General features: G+C 49.6%; 1 protein-coding gene across 1 annotated transcript in view; it reads right to left on the reverse strand.

Annotated features, from left to right (window-relative positions):
* CMTM7 (CKLF like MARVEL transmembrane domain containing 7) overlaps window positions 1-12,207 on the reverse strand; it is a 45,239-nt gene extending 33,032 nt beyond the window's left edge. Inside the window, exon 1 of the mRNA XM_045856994.1 lies at window positions 11,996-12,207. Coding sequence (XP_045712950.1) covers window positions 11,996-12,154 — 159 coding nt within the window. The 5' untranslated portion in view covers window positions 12,155-12,207. The remainder of the gene's footprint in view (window positions 1-11,995) is intronic.
* Between the last annotated feature and the right edge of the window lie 3,161 nt (window positions 12,208-15,368).

The following is a 15,368-nucleotide window of genomic DNA, read 5'->3' on the forward strand; positions in this document are numbered from 1 at the left end:
TGTATATAAAGTTTTAAATCATCGGGCACTGCTACAAACATTTTAAAAATAGCAACTATATTTAATAAGCAGTACATTAAGCAGGACTAACTTGACCACCTTAATACACATTTCTTGAGCTGCAATATCTTACCCTTAAAGATTCTTACCCCTACAGCTAGGATGCTGTAAGATTTGGCAATCTACAGGTAGATTTGGCAATCTACTGGGGAGACTTCATGTGATGCCTGCAGAAGGCCAGAAGCACGCTTCTTTGCAATGCACTTTCTATCTTTTGCCTCTGCCCTGTCTTCTATGTTCTCCTTGTAATTTTTGTATTTCTCTGTCTTTATATTTCTGCTTTTTTTCCACTGGAAATTCCAGTGTTGCTTTCTCTTTGAATAAGCTATTAAGGGAAACGATGTGCTGAAATCAGGAAGTTTGAGATGTAATTGCTGACCACAATGGCAGAGGGTGGCCATTACCTCTCCGAAACTTCTCTGCTGGAAATGAATAAGCCCTCCTAACAGGAGAAAACACTCAACGTCTGTTGTCCACTATGCTGAAGATTTTTAGAATCTGACCACCATGCAAAGTCCTTACTTGGCTGGATTGGTTTTCTCTGGCGGCTGTAACCAATTATCACAAACTTGGAGGCTTGGGAAAATAAAAAATGTATTCTTTCACCGTCATGGAGGCCAGAAGTTCGAAACCAGTAGCCCTGGCTCCAACCAAGGTGTCAGCAGGACGGCACTCTCTCTGGAGACTCTACGGAGAATCCAGACCTTGCTTCTGACAGCTTCCGGCGGCGGCCCTGGCATCCTGGGCCCACCGCCGTGCCACTGCAGTCTCTGCCACACCTGCACATCCCCATCGCCTTCTCTGCCTCCGTGTGTCACTTACAGAAACTGTTGTCATTGGATGTAAGGCCCATCCAGATAATCCAGACAACTAGATGTTGAAGTAACAATCACATCTATGCATACAGGCTCGATGTCACCACGACCTGTGACAGCAGACTTACTGTCGGCAAGGAGACACCCATCAGGCCAGGGGATGCAGGTCATGCTGCAGAGTGTTTCTTCTGCCCAGAGTGGCAGCCAGGAAGCAGGACACACTGCTCAGACACAGTGACACTCGAGGAACCCTTGTCAGACCATCAACACAAGAGCCAGACGTGTCTCTTTTACCAAGTGACACTCACAACAGCATGTGTCAATAAGGCCCCCGCCTCTGAAATCAAACACCTGTGCTCCAGGAAACTTTCCCCTGGTCATGGTGTCAGGGCTTTCCAAGAAGTTAAAACAGATGCGGTCAAATTTAGACTGCAAGCCACTGCTTGTAATTCTCCCACGAAAGGTTACAGGAATAACTTTTCTCCCTCTTGCTTTTGTTTTTCACTCCGTAAACACTGATTTGTTTTCTTCTCCCCTCGTTTCAAATAGGAGTTGAAAAAAATAACAACGCTTTAAGTGGACAGCAAACAGTAACATCAGAAGTCCTGTGTGGCCATGGCCGGTGTGGCTCAGTTGGTGACAGCATCATCCTTTACACCGAAAGGTTGGAGGTTCCAATCCTGGTCAGGGCACCTACATAGGTTGTGGGTTTGATCCCCAGTCAGGGTGGGTGTGGGAGGCAACCAATTGATGCTTCTCTCGTACATTAATGTTTTTCTCCCTCTCTGTCTCTCTCTCCCCCTTCCACTTGCTCTCTAAAAGCAATAAACATATTAAACAAAACCACTCCTGTGTGGTCTGTCAGGCAGCTGCCTGCCATGGCAGGCCCACAGGGGTCTTGGGCAAAAATTCCAATAAACCGGTTTTGCAGGTGGGAGGAGGCTGTAGTCAGGTGTGTCCCCAGAGTGGATCGGTTTAGAGCCTCAGCAGAGATCAGGCAGATGAGAAGCAATTCGGATGGCTCCTGGGGAACACGAGCAGGCATTCCATCCACTGCTGCCTGCTCAGTGGGCTCCCTTCGGCCAGGCCAGTGCACCCCTCCCCCAGCTGGGGCAGGGGGCACCTGCCGCCGACTCCTCCCACCTGCAGCCTTCTAATGATTTCCCTTGGACAGCTGCAGCCGTCTGGCCCGGAAGTCCGAGACTATAGCCCATAAAGGGTACAAAAGCAACTCCACTGTCTCAAAGCACGAGAATATCTGTGGTGTACCTCACCCGCACCTCCCTTTCCAGGGCTCCCCGGAAAATCAGGGTGAGGCTGGACTTCTGAAATCCATCTTTGTCTGGCTCCTGCCCCTGCCCTTGCCTGCTTCCCTCCCTCGCTCAACAAAACAGTCGCACAAGGATTCCCATCTCTAGCTCTGCCCCCAGGGAAGCTGTCTTCAAGCCTCCCTGTGATAGACGTTGGGAAATCCCAAGAACAATGCTAGTCCTGCAGGTCTTCTTGTTCCCAAGACTTTGCAGGCTCTTAACACCTCAAAGTTAAGTGGGACCCCGACCACTGTGTGACCACTAAGCAGAGTCTCTCTCAATGCCAGCGGTTGCCTGACCCCCTCTGGGAAAGGGTCACGGGTGCCATTTGAGAATCCGAGTTACTGGACAGATGGAAAAATTACCAAGAACAGACAACATCTGGCCGAGGAAATCTCCTTTTAAGAATTTCTCCCTCTGTTCCTCTTGTACACACAAAACTATGTACGATATGTACAAGGGTATCCTCGACAACAAGAGAACAAACAAACAAAAAAAAGAGAGAGAGAAATAACCAAGATGCCTGCCGACAGGGGGTTGGGCAAATGCATTTACTGTAGTAAATCCATTTTCTAAAATACAAGGCTAAAGTTCTAAAATTCAAGTAGATGAGGAGAATGAGAACATTCTAGTGGCTACGGAATTATCTCCAAGATGGAAAGGCAGGCAATAAAAATAAAGAACAGTGGGTACAGTAGTGAGTTCTTGCACCAGAGATGGTGAGAGAACACACACACACACACACACACACACACACACACACAACAACAACAACGACAACTCCTGAAGAGTCTAAAAGTGATGGTATCACTGGTGGCCTCCAGACAGGAAGAGTGGGAGTTGGGGGACTTTTTGAAATCTCGATCATCTGAATATTAGTTATTCAAAACAGCAAGTAAAATGTTAACAACTGTACAACCCTCGTTACTATTTAAACCCAGGTTTTCATTTTTTAGAAGCGTTCTGGGAAGAGACCATGGAAGAGGGAGGGGCAGCTGGGAGGTGAAGGCAGTTCTTCAAGCCTCGTGGCTGCAGGGAAGGCCCCGCACAGTCTGCCCGTCTGTGAGGTGGGAATACCCGCACCTCCCAGGGGCGCTGCAGTGATGCATGAGTTCTGGCATGGAAAGCACTCAACACAACGCCCAGAGCAAGAACTCAACCAACAGATGTACTCCGCAGGAATTCAGTGATTATGACCATAGCCCACATTTCAATTTTATTATTTTTATTATTATTATTAAAATGGCCACTGCACCCTCTGCTTCCTGACTGAGGGGCAGCCATGGCGGTGCAGACCCGATGCAGGACACACAGGCTTGTACGGGCAGACGGAGCACCTCCTGCTAAGTCACTGAAACAGCACACATTTATCATCTCCCAGTTCCCTTCGGTTAGGGGCCCGGGCAGGAGTCCTCCGCTCAGGGCCTCACGGGCTGCAGACCTGCGGATTGGGGCCCTCTCCACAGCTCATGGGGTTGTGGTGGAATTCAGTTCCTTGTAGCTGTAGGACTGAGGTCCACTAGTGTCTTACTGGCTGCCAGCTGGGGCTGCTGTCAGCCTCTAGACACCACCCTTAGATACTTGCCTGTGGCCCTCTGCCAGGCTCTATCCCAGCCAGGCAGAGAATCTCTCCATTTGGGATGGACCCAGTCCGTCTTTTAAGGCCTGGAGATGATCTCCTTTTGATGAACTCAGAACCAACTGATTTGGTTCTTGGGATCTTAATTGCATCTGCAACATCCCCTCACCTTGGCATAGGACATGAGCACGAGAATGACATCCCATCACCTTTGTCATACTCTGTAGGTTAGAAGCAAGTCCCAGGCCCTACCTGCACTCAAGAGGATGGAATTACACACGGTTGGGACTCAGTGGGAGTCACCCCGGGTGTGTCTGCCGCAGCGGGCTCGCCCTTCTGGAGAGAGGGCACACCCCAGTGCGAAGAGGCTAGGCCTTGGCCACACTGGGGTTCAGGTGCTGGCTCCAGAACTTAAGGGATATTTTGAACCTTGGGCAAGTCGTAAAACCTCTCAGCCTCTGTTCAATCACAAGAAAGGGGAACAACACACAGAGTCTCTAGGAGGGTTCAACAAAGGGACACTGCGTGGGAAATCGCCTGACAGCAGAGCAGATACTCAAACCTTGGTTCTCCTATCTGGAGGAGCGCGTGACTTAAAACCAGGGATAGTAATACAGGGGCGGGCAGAAGTTAAGTTTACAGCTATGTGTGAAACAGTTCATTCTTGTATTATTATTATTTATTCATGACTGTATTATTTTCCACATGAACAACTAACTGTAAACCCACTTTTGCCCACCCCTGTATCAATGGCTTTTTCTGAAATCTTCCAGCAGCCCTGAGGGTTTGTAAACCACTGCACATGCTGTCTGTTCAACACCCCAGTGAGGGGTTTTCCCCGCTCCAGCCGAGCTCACCTCTGGGGGAAACTGTCACCAGCCCCTGAAACTGTCACGCCTCACAGCCCCTCCTTTTAGATCTGCTACCACGTGCCCACCAACAAGGAGCCAAACTGGGTCAATTATGGTACAACCAAATAATGGACTTCTTTGCCGTTATCACAACATCACTGTCAAACAAGGTTTAACGACATGGGAAAAGATGCAGGACCCAAGCTGTCCTTCGATGAGCTCAAGATCTGGACTCAACCTTCCTGATCTAAAAATCTGGCCTCACTATTATTTTTGTCTCTGGACAAGTTACCTAGCCCTTCTGCACCTCAGTAACCTGCGGATGATGACAGATCTACCTGTCATGAGGATAAAATGAGGGGATACACCTAGCCGAGTGGCTGTCACCTAGCTCAATCATAGATGCTATTATATTAAAGTACCACTTTTGTAACTGGAGAGGTACAGTAAAAAGGAAAAAAAACTACTTCTTCATAAACAGTATTAGCATTGCTGCTGCCTTCTGAGGGCAATAAAGAAAACCTAAGAGGAAGAAGTGAGTAAAAATACACCGAAGTCATAGTATACTTCACAATTCCCTCTGCTTCCAATGTACTCTGTACCCAAAAGCATTTATTTCTCCTTTCTCCCCCTTGCCATCCCCTTCTGAAGGAACTTTATTTTCTCCATCTTTAAAAATGAGGATGATGCTCTCGAGTTTCACAGCGATCCTTTCTGTGGGCTATATACAGGGTCCGGCAGAAGTAACGCCTGCTTGAATGTGATTGGTAGGGTAAGACTATGGATGTAACGATTCATAGTTTTAATTTGAATATTTCACCTAAAAAGTCATATGATGTGCCCAAGAGTGATATTGTTATGTTACAGAATGACATGCATATGATTTTGTGATAAAAAAAGAGGCATTTTTGGGGGGGCCGGGCCCTGTATATAAACCACTCCAAAGGTGACTTCACTTTCTTTCTCTATCAATCTGTCCTTCTATCTATCTAAAGTTAAAAAAAAAAAAAATGAGTGTGGCTGCCCAGGGAAAGGAAGAGTCATGTCACTGCCACTTCTATTTAACACAAACTAAGGGGTGGGGGGTGCGGGGCGGGGCGGGGCGGAGGACCGCTTTCTCTGCGGGAGGCTGAGCAGCGTCTCAGTGAACGGTTTCTGCCTGCGGGAGTGGTTGGGGCCAGGTGGCCAGAGATTCCGTCCCATTCATCCTCCTTTCCCTCAGGAAGACCCAAGCCCTCCGAGCAGCCAGCGGCCAGCGCTAGGCCCTGAGCCAGGCCTCCGGTGCCAGGGGTTGCTAAAGACCCCAGTGAGGAATGCCAGGGAGTGAGCAGCGGGCGAGGGAACCACTGAGCCAAATTGGTGACAAAGAAAGCATGTGGCGGGCGGCAGGTCAGAGCGAGGCTGTCACGGGCTGGGCTGGCGGCGTGCCTGGGCCGGCCCAGCCAGGCAGATGGCAGGGGGAGGAAACAGATGGAGGTCCAGCGGCGCTGAGCAGGAAGCGCAGCGCCACCAGCCAGGGACCAGAGGCTGGGAGAATGGAGCCGAGAGGCGGTGTCCCTGACCCGGGAATTTAAATAAATACACTGACCCACACGGCGAGTCCCCCCAGGTGAGATTTAGGGTGGCCCTGGAGGGTCTCCAGGACCCATGCTAATGCCAGACAAACCCGTGGGCCTCTCTCCACATACACGGGACCACTGACACACCTACACGCCGCCCTCCCTGGGGCAGCCTGGTGGACCCTTCAGCTGGTGTTTTCTTCAGGGCCATCTCCTCGGGGCAGTGGTCCCCAACTTGGGGCAGGTGGTTATCTGGAGTACACTGGAGAGGAATTCCTGCCAGGATTTGAGAGATCCACATGCTCTGCAGCTTGAATAAATAAGGTCTTGCACCTGCGTGGTATAAATACATTCTTCCAATGCAGGCAGACGCTGTTGCCATGTCTTAAAAACACGTGCATTTAAAAGCACAGTGTGATTTTCTAGCCTACCCATGTCATTGTCTTTTCCAAATCATCAGACACCAAAAATACCAGGACAGCTTAAAGTATGATTGCTGTCCCATTCGGCTCCTTGAAATTTCTGGATGATAAAGGGACACCCGTTAACTTCTGGATGTTAAAACGTCTAGACGGTGGTTTAATGCCACCTGCTCAGAAGGGCAAGAAGCACTTCATTTCTCTCTCTGTGAAAGGTCGCTGCCATTTATTCCGAGGACGTGCTTGTGGATTTGCACACTAGGAACTTCTCTGCAAGAAAGTTCACCACAGCCTTGTTTGTGCCTCGGCAGAACTGGAAACTTCTTGAGCCACAATAAATAAGGGGAGGGGGCTGGGCACATCGACCATGCTACATCCATGACTGGCTACGACACTGTTAAAAACCAAACTGTGGCCCTGGCCAGTCTGGCTCAGCGGATTGAACACCGGCCTACAGATCAAAAGGTTGCGGGCCAGGTCCCCAGTTGGGGGCGTGAGAGAGACAGCTGATTGCTGTTTCTCTCCCTCTCTTTCTCCCTCCTTTCCCCTCTCTCTAAAAATATATAAATAAAATCTTTAAAAAAATCAACCAAACTGCAGGCAAATATTAAGTGACATGAGAAAATATTCATCACATATTAAGAAAAAAAAAGCATTTTATAAAATATATATAGTATCCCAATTCTATAGGGAAAAAACCCAAAGATCAAAAAACACCCAAATTACATATAGTATATTTATGAAATATATATACACACTATATATAGTGTGTGTGTATATATGCCCACTATGAAAGAGTATACAATTTTACTTTAATATTAATCTCAGTGGAGACGGAGTCTACTTCCTTCTTCTTTGTGTCCCAAAGTTTCTACAACGAACAGGTTGTTACTTTCGTTATTAGGAATAAAGTCTGGAACTTACTTTGTTTTAGTATTTTTATTTGTTTGACCAGTGATGGAAAGTATTCCCTTGTTCTTGGGTCAGGACTGGGTTGGAGTCAAAGAACCTTGGCGGTGGGGCTGCTGCCCTTAGCTCTCCAGCTGCCAGGAAATGGGACAGGGGCGTGCAGACTGCCTTTGGGAACCACACTGGTGCTCCCTTGCTCCACAGACCCAGACAGCGGAGAAGGGCGGACTGTTCTGGGTTATGCCGGGTTGTCTCCACCCACAGGTCCATTTACCGCTAGCCCAGAGGCTGACATCACCCACAGTCTAATTGCGTCTGGGAACGGGCCTCCTCCCCAGGCTCACACACCCCTCAGGTTCCACCCAGCCTAGCTGCACTCCTTCAGTATGATTTCAGACAAAACAGCGCTCAGACATTCAGCATTTGCTGTGGCCTCATTACTATCCTGAAATGAATTAAATGGATACCTAACATGATCCTAATCCCCAAACAGATTTCAACAAAGTTCCAAAATGACCCCCATTTCAGTGGTGGGTAAATATTGACATAATGCTTCCCTGATGTTTTTAGAATAGGGATCACACCCTCACCATGGTCTGGCAGACCAGGGGTGGTCTGGTGCCTGCCAGTCTCTCCAGGCCCACGCAGCCTCTCCCGCCCTTGTTCCCTCCACTCCGAACACAGCAGCCATTCATCCTCCAGACTCGGAGCTAATGTCTGCGCTCTTCCCTCTCCTACTAATGCTGTTCCCTCGCCCTTCAAATATCTCTTCCTCCGAGAAGTCCTTCCTGATCCCCCAGACAGGTCAGGCCCCCTAGCTACTTCTCCATGGCACTGAGCGGCTCTCGCTCATAGCCTTTATCCCAATTTGTAATTATATATTTATAATTAGTTGATTAATGTTTACCCTATTAAAGCGGAGGAGGGCAGGGGCTGACCTGTCTTGTTTACTGTTCTATCCACAGTGTCCTAGCAGGCAGTAAGTGCTCAAATATTTGTTGAATAAATAAATGAACCTTCTGGAAGACACTCAGGTTTCCATCTTCGCTGCCTGTGGAACTAGACATTCCCAACCTCCTTGCATACTGTGTTTCTGCAAATGTCACAGTTTTTTCCTGCACAGGCCGAAAGGGACTGTCTTGGTCACTGCCATATTCTGCATGCCTCACACCAAGTTAAGAAGATAGTGGACATTCCATAAGTGAGATAAAGTCTCTTTCTAAGTGTTAGGGGTGGGAAGGTTAAGAGTTGCTCAAATATTGGCTCAGGTCTTGCTATATCTTTTTCATTTTCACCTACCCCCTCCCCAACATATCACTTTTCTCCAACTGAACCATACCGAACAAAAGCACTTGAGAAATAAATGAGGCACCCCCAACCTGACCAACTCATACTCAGAGTTTTTGAGAGCAAGGGCTTTGCCACAGCCACCTATTTCTGCAGAAATGGAAGTGAACGTGGCGCTCATAAATGTATGCTGGATAACGGAACCGACTGGTGGGAAGAGCTGGTACGGACACAAGCAAGGGCCTCCAGACCCCTCCAGACCCCGCGGCCTTCCATCAGTCTCAGGCCCCTCAGGCACCCAGGCGATGTCAGGACACCAGGCACTTCTGCTGGGACTCTCTGAGGTTCCAGGAGGACATTCCTTCCTCTACTAGCGGGCACGGTGGGGCACCAAGGGGGGTTCCTGAAGTGTAGCACCGTACCTGATGCTTCACGCAGGGTATCCCTTCCCCAGCCCCAAACTCTTCCCTAGATCCATCTCTTTGTAACAGCTTTATTGGGATCCAGTCCACACACTTAGAGTGTGTAGTTCAGAGGTTTTTAGTATATTCACAGAGTTGTGCAACCACCAACCCCAATCAATTTAGAACATTTTCATCACCCCAGAAAGAAACCCCCTACCTACTCCCCATTACTCCCAAGCCCTCCAGCCTGCAGCAACCACGGACTCCCTTTCTGTCTCTACAGATCTGCCTACTCTGGGATCACACAGCATGCGGCCCTTTGTGCCTGGCTTCTTTCATTTAGCGTCATGTCTTCCAGATTCACGCGGGCTGTGGCGTGTGTCAGTAGTTCATTCCATGCTCTCCTGAGTAATATTCCATTGTACGGATATACCACGTTTTATTTATCCACCCATCAGTTTATAGACATTTGGGTTGTTTCTACCTTTTGGCTATTATGAATAACGCTGCTGTGAACCTTCATGTACAAGTGTTTGTGTGGACATGTTTTCATTTCTCTTGAGTATACAGCTAGGAGCAGAATTGTCGGGTCACACGGCAACTCTATATTTCAGTCTGAGGAACGAACTGCCAGACTGTTTGCCAAATTGGCTGTATCCACTAGATATTCCCAAAGCAAAAAGAGGAAGCTGCTCTCCAAAGGAAGAGCCTTTCCAATGATGTCATAAGGCCATATATCGATAGGTCCATTGATCAGACCATGATGAAAACACTGTAGAGGAAGTCTAGGACAGAGGGTCGTACAGGTGAGACATCAGTGGTCAAAACGAGAGACCCACAGAGTGCCCAAAGGGTTGTGCTGGCTGCCTCTGCCCTCCCCCAGTGCTAGAAGGTGGCTATGAGTTTTCCCACAAAGAAGACAAGTGAACATCCAACACCCAGCTGGTGGCCCACAAAAGAGGAGAAAATGGGGAGGAGTCAGACAAGAGGTCCAAGCAGACAGTCCTAAATAGTCTCTCTGTTGTAATAGGACCACACTGCAAGGGCCATTTCACTCCCAGGGGCATCTGTTCAAATCAGCCTGTGGGCACAGGGAGTTCCCCAGGGAGGGAAGGAAGGAGGTGTGACCATCCCCTGGGCATGGTTTTGTGAGGGGCACACAGAGGAGCAATTCTCCAAGTCCTATTCTCTTCTTTGGCACAGGCTCCACCAGTGTCACTGGCAACCCAGCACAACGGCCACAGGCTGGAGCTAATTGAGGAGCTTAAAATGAAATGGAGGTTTCTCTCCTCCAGTTTTTGTCCACCACACACATAGACCAACACGGAGCCTTCTCATCCCACTGCCTTTGTCCATCAAACTCACAGACCAAGACAGAGGCTTCTGATCACCATCTTTGTCCACCATCATCCGGCCCAGGTACGTCTTCCAGTGCTCAGGTACAACTGTACCACCCCACCCATCTTTCAAGGATGGGAGGTCAACTGGTCCCCTCTTTTTGGCTGATCAGATCTCTCTTAATCGGAACAAAAAAAATGCCTTGCTCAAAATCAACATTGCTCAGTACAATTTCTCTTTCTTTCAGCAGTAACTAACATTCCTATACTTACTAATTTTTGGTCCATCTAGACGCCATTCTTTGAGAAAAGGGCACTCAGTCCCCTTCCTTCAGATCTGGCCCAAGCAGGAAATGAGAGCCCCCTCCCCTCTACACACACCGGAATGATGGTGTTAAGCATGCGTGGGCAGCTCCCACCTTGTGCCCAGCCCCCTGGGGCTGGTCCCCCTCGGCAGGCCCAGCTTCTGGGGCTGTGACCTTGTTCCTACCCCCACATTCTTTTCTCCACATCCCGCTTCAAAACGGTCACTTCCCCCTTCGCCATTCTCACTGCAAGCATCACAATGAGTGGAGAGCCACCAACAGTCCAACCCAGCTTCAAAACACAGCCAACGGGAAAGGTGTTTAAGATGAAAAACTTTTTAAAGAAAAATATGGAAGGGAGAAAAGAGTGGGGAACAAGAGAACAGGCCGGGGAACATCTGCCCTCGTGGAAGACCCCCTGCGCTGTCCCACTCAGCCCAGACCTGCATATCCTGCTCGGCTCCACAGGTGACCCCCATTCGGGCGACTCCACCTTCCCCCCAAAAGTACGGATTCCCCAAAACAGGCTTTCCTCACTGATCCTCTGCCTTCCACGGTCCCCTGAGACCTGGGCACCCCTTTGAACTTGAGAGGGCGGGGACCCAGGACGGCTGCCCCGGGGTCCCAGTTCTTATCCCCTACTCTGGAACGAGACCTCTGCACTCCCTTCCAGGGACGCAAGTGCGCGCAGAGCCGGGAGCCCTGCGCGCTGGGTTCGGAGGAAAGAGGAGGCCGGGCAGGGGAGGAGGTCGGGTTTCGCTGCCTCAGCGCCGCGGCCTGGGCGACTCTTCCGCCCCTGCCGCTCGGGTTCGAAGTGGCGAGGCCCAGAGAAGAGGAAGACCTAAAGGAACTTCTGCCCGCGGTTTCTATCCGGAGACGGGCGAGGCTACGCAGAAGGGTGGCTGGAAGAGCTTGGGACCGCGGAGATGGGTCCTCCGGGGCAAGGGCCTGGGAGAGCGGCTGAGTTCCGAGTCGGCGGGGGCTGCACAGCCAACTTTCGGGGAAGAAAACTTCCTCCAACTTAACTTTGGCGCCGCCGAACCCCGTCCGCGGCGCGATGCTCCGGCGGGTTCCGCCTGGCGCGCCCCCTCCCGGGCCCGGATCCCTTCCTTCCTGGGCCACTCTGTGTGACCCCGGCCTTGCGGCCCCGCCTCTCTTACCATCTGCGCCACTTTCAGCAGGGCCCCATGGGTGCGGGGGTAGACTGGGTCCAGCAGACCCTCCGAAGGGCTCGCGCCCTGCTGTCCCCCGCCAGCCCTGGGTCCGAACGTGCTGCCGCTGCTGCACGTGGTGCGGACGAGCCCAGCGCCGTGCGACATCGCGCGGCCCTGCCAGCCGGCCGCCTCCCCGGCCCGGGGACCGAGGGGCCAGATAAGGCGGGGCGGAGGCGGGGCGGGGCCGGGGGCGGGGCCTGCGCGCGAGTGAGCGGTCCGGGGGCGGTGTGGAGGGCGGGGCTCACACGTCCCCTGCCCAGGCGGGAAACGCCCATCCAGCTGTGCGGAACCTGCTGGGAGGGGCAGGCCAAGCGCTTTCCGGAAAGGTACTGCAGGGAGTGGGCTGAAGGCAAAGTGGGCAAGGCGGTGGCCACAGCTGGGTATGAGCCTCCTGGGGAGGTGTGTGGGTGCGGCTGTGTGTTCAGAGCACCTACTTTAAGTATCGCTTGCATACACTAAAATTTCCAAAGCTCCGGTGTTCAACAACCTTAATTTTTCTGTGTGTCTACCCCTGTGTAGCCACCATCCAGATCAACAAATAGAACATGCCAATATCCCCACAAGTTCCTTCCTACTCCTTCTCAGTCTGCCTTTCCTCACTGCACCCCCTTTTCTGCCATGCTTCAGGTATCAACACAGTCTGCTTTTATCACCATGGTTCTGCCAATTCATCACCAACAGGACCCAATTTGGAGTGCAGTGAAGAAGGAAACTTTGTTCAGTGCTGTGGAACATCACGGCTGTGGAACAGCTCAATGGTGTTACAGCTCAATCATGAAGCAGCAAGGCTGTGAACAGCATAGCTGTTAGGATGCACTAGGCAAGACCACTCTTAAGCTCTCTGCTCTGCTCCACGCCTGTCTCCTCTGGGGTGCTCTGTTCTCCTCTGCCCTCCTGCCCTGTCCTCACTGCTCTTCTCCACTCCGGCCCTGGCAGGTGTATTTAGTGTTTCATCTTTATTTCAGTTCTAGCCAGGGAACCTCAGTCTTCAGTAGAAAGGGAGAGTGTACTCTCAGAGCCAGAAGGGAGCGAGCTGACTTACAGAGACAGAAATCCCTGACCCTGGTCCCTGATTGGTCCATCCTCATGCAAATGAGGACTTCAAATCCTCATAGTTTGGTCCAAAAGACACTGTCCTGATTGGTCAGAATAGTGCCACTCTGATTGGTTGGTGAAGATGGCAATGGGGTAAGCCTCATTCCTATTAGTTGAAAAATAATTCCAGGAACTCTATTATAAGAGCTGGCTCACATGGCAGGAATACAGTGCAGGAAAATAATTCAGGGCAGAAGGCAGGCAACTGAGTGCGGGCTTCTCCTTGAAATACAGTTTGTGTGATAGGTCCCTGTGTAGAAAAGGCTGGTGAGCTCTGTTTTTTTGTTTTTGTTCTTTTTTTAAAAATTTTGAGTCCAATTAGCCCCCAGGGGCCCTTTCTCAGGGTCCACAATATACTTGAAATAATACACAATAATCTTATTTATATCTGACTTTTTTCACTCAGCACAGTGCATTTGAGATTCATTCTGTTGTACCCAATAACGCTGTAATGAACATTCTGGTAAGATTTTTTTTGATAGGCATAAACTCTCATTTCTTTGGGGTAAATACCAATGAGTGGATTTGCTGGGTCACACGGTGAGCATGTTTACTTCCATTAGAAGCTGCCAACAGTTATTCAAGGAATATACTAGGTTGCATTCTGTCTGGGTTATTTTTAAATGAACAAGCCCAAACAGGACTACCCCAGTGAGATATGTTTATCAGTGTTTCTTTTGAGCAGAGCATCCCTGTGGCCAAGCTGAAACTGGAAAAGCTGGCATCTGTGCTGCCTCTCACTACCAGACCCAGTAAGTAGAGACAAGGACTGAATCTTTATGGGCAGTGTATTCAGATGCCAGCAATCTGAGATGGCAGGTTAGGTACCCTTAAAAAAAACACCCCAGAACAACCCAAGTCTTAACATCTCATTTCAAGCTGACATTTTTATAGAGAGAAGGAAAGGGTAGGTAAGGGGTTTGGATAAAGGTTAATCAGATAAGCTTTGCAGTTGGACTGCGGTTTTCCTAGTACTTGTTTATCGGCTGATTAACAACTCCTTTATCTCCACCGCAGAAGTTCCCTCCCTGGGACACAGCGGCTCAGATACCACCTCCATCAGCTGCTTGCAGACACCCTCCAGCACAAAGGTCAAATTGCTGGTGACCTCCTGGAGTCACAGGTCCTACATTCCAGTTCCTGAAATAACAGCTTCCAGCAGGCATTAATCACTTAAGCCTATCAACTATAACTAAGGCTAAAATCTTTTTTTTTCCTTTAATCTTTAACTCTTGAGTTCTCCTATCAAAACTTGTATCTTCATTTGGAGTTAACATTAAAAAGATCTCCTTTATGAGATTATTGGATGTCAGGGCTGTCCTGTCATCAGAAGATTGTCATCAATGGGGCAGTCTTTATAATTCTAGAAGGTGGAGATATTCATGCAATCTCTGTTTTGACAAAGTCTCCCAAGTGGTTCTGGTGAACACGAGATTGAGAACCAGTCATTGCCAAAGTTAAGACATTGTCAATTTTCATGACCCCCCACCCCCGTAAATTGCCTCCAATATTTGTCTTTTCTTTAGATAGTTAGCAGTCACCTGGACCATCCATTTATTTCTTTAAAAAACAATGATAATTGGCTGCTGTGACAATGCAATAGACATGCAGAAATTCTCTAACATTTCCAGCTCTGCACCCCCGGGCATGAAGTTGGCCTTGTGGGTTATTTTCCATGTAGCTTTACATTTTCACTCCTGTCCCTGTCCCAGGCTTCAAAAACCCCATGGTGGAAATGGCAGGGAGTCTTTGCTGAAGTGAAGGTTCAGGGAAGCGGGAAAAACCAAGCGCTGGATAATTTCTCCTCCACCGAGTGGCCTTCATCCCATTCTCCAGCAATCTTCTAAATCAGTGATTTTCAGCGTATACTCCCCAGACCAGAGCAGCACCTGGGGACTTGTGGGAAATGCAAATTCTTGGGCCCCACCCGGAATTGCTGAATCAGAAACTCGGGGGCGGGGGGTGGGGGGTGGGGGTGAGACTCAGCAATCTATGTTTTGGTAAGCCACCTTCCCCTCCTCCCACAAGATTCAGATGCATGCTGGAATATGAGGCTACTGTCATTTCCTGAGCTCACTGGAGTTGAAACTTTGTTGGGTTTCTGTGACGGCTCTTGGCTAATGTGTTACCAACGCAGATAGGAAATAGCAACTGGTAGTGGTCACTATGTGTTAATTGCTTCATCATGACCATGTAAGAACTTGAGCAAGATGTTCGGCAGCAC

The sequence above is a fragment of the Phyllostomus hastatus genome, unplaced genomic scaffold (genome assembly GCF_019186645.2).
Source record: "Phyllostomus hastatus isolate PE091 unplaced genomic scaffold, TTU_PhHast_1.1 phas_scaffold_129, whole genome shotgun sequence".
Taxonomy (NCBI): Eukaryota; Metazoa; Chordata; class Mammalia; order Chiroptera; family Phyllostomidae; genus Phyllostomus; species Phyllostomus hastatus.